Source organism: Anneissia japonica, unplaced genomic scaffold, assembly GCF_011630105.1.
Source record: "Anneissia japonica isolate Jap-2015-1 unplaced genomic scaffold, ASM1163010v1 scaffold493_len2256704_cov171, whole genome shotgun sequence".
NCBI lineage: Eukaryota > Metazoa > Echinodermata > Crinoidea > Comatulida > Comatulidae > Anneissia > Anneissia japonica.
In genome coordinates this window covers 1,859,261-1,865,132 of record NW_022727062.1, presented here as the reverse complement: position 1 = coordinate 1,865,132, position 5,872 = coordinate 1,859,261, and the positions used below count along the sequence as shown (strand labels likewise).

At 31.9% G+C, this 5,872-nt stretch overlaps 1 protein-coding gene across 3 annotated transcripts in view; it reads left to right on the top strand.

Annotated features, from left to right (window-relative positions):
- The first annotated feature begins 1,271 nt into the window (after nucleotides 1-1,271).
- The window catches only part of LOC117113482 (cartilage intermediate layer protein 1-like), a 7,657-nt gene continuing 3,056 nt past the window's right edge, over nucleotides 1,272-5,872 (top strand). Inside the window, exons 1-3 of one of the 3 annotated variants that reach the window (XM_033256818.1) lie at nucleotides 1,272-1,276; nucleotides 3,726-3,798; nucleotides 5,456-5,532. In XM_033256818.1, coding sequence (XP_033112709.1) covers nucleotides 3,738-3,798; nucleotides 5,456-5,532 — 138 coding nt within the window. In that variant the 5' untranslated portion in view covers nucleotides 1,272-1,276; nucleotides 3,726-3,737. Of the gene's footprint in view, nucleotides 1,277-1,313; nucleotides 1,487-3,725; nucleotides 3,799-5,455; nucleotides 5,533-5,872 lie in introns of those variants that run through there. The other 2 variants (XM_033256820.1, XM_033256817.1) reach the window with 2 other exon arrangements.

Here is a 5,872-nt window from a genome sequence, read left to right as displayed (position 1 = left end):
CTATGTATTTTTAACTGATTTATTTTTCTTGAATCTTAACTTTTTTACCCTTCTGATTTGTTGCTTTTTGTATGCTGTTTGTGCCTTCTGTTCATTTTTAAAATTTAATAAAACAAATTATATTATATTTTTATATATTTTAACAACGTTTTTCTGATTAATATTATGATGTTCTTCATATTATTTGCAAAGAAAATATATTTTTTTTCATTTTTGTAAAAATTTTATTTTATAAGTCAGATTTAACAGATAGCTCCATGACAGTCAATTTGATTTTACTTTAGAGCAATCCAGTCGAGTTTTTTTTTTTTTTTTTTTTTTTTTTTCTTTTAAATGTTGTATTTTTTCTTTTAAATCGGGAAAAAAAAACCAATTTCACCTAATTTACGGACATTTTACTAATAAATTGCTCAAATTTACCACCAAATTTCATGGTCTAAATTTAAGATTATATGCAAATAAATACAAGAAAGATATTAACTAACTTAAAGTCATTTAATTTACCAGTAAACTAGTAACATTCTTCATTTTAAGCTAATATCACTATGTGAAAGCTCGTGTGTCAGTAACATTTGTTTTACTTTGTTTTAAATTTTCATATTGCATTTTCATAATTTTAGGGCTATGTATTTTTAACTGATTTATTTTTCTTGAATCTTAACTTTTTTACCCTTCTGATTTGTTGCTTTTTGTATGCTGTTTGTGCCTTCTGTTCATTTTTAAAATTTAATAAAACAAATTATATTATATTTTTATATATTTTAACAACGTTTTTCTGATTAATATTATGATGTTCTTCATATTATTTGCAAAGAAAATATATTTTTTTTCCTTTTTGTAAAAATTTTATTTTATAAGTCAGATTTAACAGATAGCTCCATGACAGTCAATTTGATTTTACTTTAGAGCAATCCAGTCGAGTTTTTTTTTTTTTTTTTAAGCTTTTTCTTTCAAATGTTGTATTACTGTCTTGTTATCTTGTTTGTCTTTGTATTTTATATGTTTTATCTGCGAATTTTATATGATATGTCTGTACGGTGCAGGTGTTTGTCTTCAATGTATAATCATAGAGAAAATGGCATTTCTTACAGTATGACAGACAACACATCATCGTTCTGGGGGTCCACATAAACCGTGTGTTTACTTTAAGGGTTACCAGTGTTTATAGCGCCTTGTCTGCGGTAACTCATTTCACTCAACTTCTACGTGTCACGTGTCTTTTTGCTGCCAATCGGGTCCATACGTCACTAAGATATATGCGACCGAAGTCTTAAACGTTTTAAGGATTATGAAAACAAAGTGCTAATAAAATTATCTATTTGTGTCCCTGAGAAGACATAATCCTCATTTCTCGTGGTCTTTGAGTATTAAGGCAAACCCAGTTCTTCCGGATGTGATATCCGTGTCGACTGTATATAAGAACAAGTTTAATGCATGTTGGCACATACAATACTCTTTCTTGGGCGTCAGACATAAACTCTTAAACGTAAGTTGAATCAATATTATATTCTCTCGATATATTTAATAGTTTTTAGACTTTAGATTTTTAGACGGACTGTGAAATTGGTAACGCGTGTTGTAGCCTTATGTGCAAAGATGTCATGATATATAATCAAATTGAATTTAAAAATAAATAAATAAATGGGTTTTACTTTGAAGTTGCTTTTTCCATAGCCGTTTTTCAGGGGGATGGTACAAGTAAAGGCTCTAGTCTACACACACCTCAGCCAAACCATTTGAAAATACGGCATCACTAGATGCTCGAAATGGCGCTTTTATGCTTAATATTTCTCACGTTTGCTGTTTAAATTTTGATTGAAAGTTAAGTGCTATAGCTTGACTCGTATACCTTTGCCTGTCCATGACACTTTGGTTGACTTTTAAAATAGTCAAATAATATAGCATTATTATACTTCTGAACATTTTGAGAGATAAAATATGCTCGGCATGTATTATTATTATTATTATTATTATTATTATTATTATTATTATTATTATTATTATTATTATTAGTATTATTATTAATTTAATTGTATTCCTATATTGAATAATACATTAATCATTATATTATAAAAATTATAAAAATGTTAGATATCACTCATTTATTTTAAAAAAGGACGAGGGAGGACTTTTTAAAAAATAAAAATTACCCGGGGATTATTGTAAGGGAAAATCGTTCGTACACTACAAAGACCATAGTAAAGTAAATATCATAGTTAAAATCTAGCCATGATGCAGGGTAGAGAGAAGCAATGAGATAAAGTACCTTGCTCAAGGACACAAGCGAAGTGCACAGCTCGAGATTGAAAACCCGGCATCATGATTACCATTACGTTTAAAAATAATTTTATAACAATGTGTTTTTGAATTGTTAAAAGTCTTTGGGGGTGGGGGTCAAAAGATGTAAAGGAACTGTCACCTTCGTTGAATATACTGCGGTAAATTTTGTATTTTATTTATGATTTTCTATTTAAAAAAAATGAAACTCAAATACCCACACTCAGCGGTAATACCAGATCTTTCCTCGGCACGGGATTCGAGTATACACATCGCAAATTTAGAGGAGGTTGTGCTACACGTCAGCCCCAACCACGATGATTGCGGCTGTGGTGATTTTGCGGCTGAGGTGGTCAGTAATGGACTCGACCAACATTTTCAGCCATAGTCGGTCAAATTCCTCTTTCAGAGGTTTTGGTCACTCACTCCCTGGTACAAGTAGAACACCCCTTGTATTGTTCGATTTCTCTTCATCGTGCCCATCAGTATCTTCCTCGATTTCGTTTTCCTATCACAGTTGTTCGAAACGTCAGTGGTGTATCAGTGGACAGTAAAACTCCACTTTTTATCTATTAGTGTAAATCGCCGCCAATATATATATACTCTTCTACTCGATCAAGTTAGATCTATTTACGTACACTGCTTTCTTTTGTTGTTTCAGTACCTGCCATGATTTTAGCTTCACTTTATTCATTTTGAGTCTGCAAGTTTGGTTTCCATCAGGGGTGGCGCCAGGAATTGCCCGACGGGGGTGGGGACCGAGGTCCCCGACTGGGGGGGTTGCGATTCCCCCGACGAGGGGTCAGATTTCCCCGACGAAAGCAAAGTATAAGGCTTCGAAAGTGGTCCAGGGGGCGAAACCCCCCAAAATTTTGACAATTTAGGGGTTTCAAAGCCTTGTTTAATCGATGTAGAAATACATATAATTTGTTTTTCTCCCCGACGAATTGTGCTTTTCCTCCCCGACGGGGGGGGGAGGGGGAGGGGGAAGCTCTCCCCGACGGGGGGACCCTGGCCCCCGGCCCCCCTCTGGCGCCACCCCTGGTTTCCATAAAAACGCAACACGCCATCGTCGATCGCTGTCTGATGGTATCATTTAAATATATTATGATACAATCTGCGAATTGTAGATGGCTCGTAGATCTACTAAACTAATGTATACTGTTGCAGTATTAAGGTTTGTTCCTTAAACGTCTGCTACAATGACCGCAGTAATAATTAATATTAATGGTCTGTTGTTAATAATGATAATGATCTGATAGTTATTTTTGTAAATATAAATAAAAGCACCAAAGACCCCTACCAAAAAAATCACCATCATTACTGTAATAATAATCATCATCAAAAAAATCATTACAATTATGATCCATTCTTCCCTTAATAATTCAACCTCCTTGCTAAAATTAATCGATTTTCCATTTTTTCTTTTGTGTATGTGTGTGTTACAGCAGCATTGCAGAATGGACAGCAAGTTGATTTTCGTCGCTGTTTTTCTGGGAGCGTTTTCAGCGGTCATCGCAGGTAAGGTCAATTGCAAGTTTTTTTTGCCGTTAACCCAGCTTGAAACTCTTATTTCCCTTCTTTATGTTGGACAGTTAATTATTTCAGTATTCAGTAATAGTCTTCATTAATAAGAAAAAAAAAGTTTTTAAGTTACATTCGTGTTCAGTCAATTAGAGGCCGTTTCGTTACCATGACAACCGGTGTGACACCGTATACATTTTTTTTCATATTCAAGTATTCATCGTAGGCTACATTATGATTATAACATATTTGTGTTGACAAAGTTGTAAAATAATGCTGAAAAAATTTCATCTGATCTTAAACTCAATCTTTCCCTTAAACACATTTCTCTGCAAACTTAGGGTGCATGTAAGGCAAAAAAAAAAATGTCTATTTGCCTCCTCCACCCCGGCGCCCCTAACTCAATGAAAAAATAGAAGCGGAAAAACAAAAAACTTTTTCTTTACAAATAACAAAAAAAAATGTGAGTGAATTTATCTTTATTTTTTGCTACATTCCCTGCAATTTAATCTAAAGTTGTTGTCTAATGTAAGATATTGTGGGTTATCTTTATTCCGTTTGGTGAGTTAAAAAAATCCACCCGCCCCTTTTTATCATTTTAAAAAAGAAGGGCAAACAATCACTTAATTTTTTTCGGCCTAACTGAGCAGAATATTTCTGTACGCCTAAAGCTCTGTCTAGAATATCAAATGTTTTTTGACAAAAAACTGTTTTATGCCCATATTATAGTCGTATTGTGCCTATATATGGTCATGATGTGATGTCATCATGACCATATTTAGGCATATATTGTTATATAAAATGTTATAATCTGAACGGGGCTTAAGTGAGCCGTGACATAGGCCTACTGGTAATTGATTAAAATGTATTTTTAATTTTTTAAATTTTTATAGTGTCGGTTAAAACAAAGATAGATAATCTCAAGATGTCATGAAAATACGCGCGTTGTAAGTCTATTATTATAATAATGGACTTCAATCAGTTATCATTATAAACGAAGGAAGCAGGTTAACAAACTTGTATCATTCATCAGATTCAGATTCATTTTTTTTAAATTTGTCTAATATGAAAATAGTTGTGAGTACATTTTCGGGTCATTAAAATTTTATAAAAACATTTGGATAAAATATACATAAAATGGCAAGTGAATAAAAACGAGAACAACTCCAAGCATACACAACAAGATACAATAAGGCATTAATCTAATGCATCAAGATAGTAACTTGTAAATTATTATGATGTTTAATGAATATTCCAGTTCAAATTTTAAACTTACTAAAAAAATAAAAGATTTCAGTTAAAATTAAAAATTCTGATTAAATCAATACAAATATTGCGTTGCCATGCCAACTCAATATTGACAAAAATATGAGACATGCCTAAATATGGTCATGATTCATGACAATATTTAATGTATTCATATTTCATATTTATATTTCATATATTCATGTGCATACAACAGTTTTTTTTTTGTTTTTTTTTTTTTTTTGACTAAGAAAATTTGATAATCTAATCAGCGCATTGAAAAAGATGTGGAGAATGGGATACTTTTATTATAAGAGCAAAGATGTTTTGTTGTTAAAAGAATGATGATAAAGAATAACATGACAGGAATTATGGAGGGAAAATTAGTCATTAATTATTATTCTTATAGATTCGTGGACCCCATGGTATGACCGGGACAACCCATCAGGAACTGGAGACTGGGAATCAGTAGGGTCACTATTAACTGTAAGTTAGTTACTCGTGCTTTCCTGTACGTCATACTCTTCTTAGATCAGAATGTTCGAATTTCATATGCATATTGTATAGGCCTAAGCCGTATCATATAATTGACTTGACTAAACTACAACGTTAATATTTGATTCATCACATTCCTTTTTATTTTTATAAAATCAAGAACATAATTTTAAAAAATAGATAAAAGCATGGACCTCATTTTAAGAAAATCGAAAAACTGCAAAACTGTTATAAACTACGGTACAGTGTCCTTTCTGTTGTACCTCGTGTGTTTTGTCTGTATATTATATATTTTTTTTTTATATATATATATATATATATATATATATAT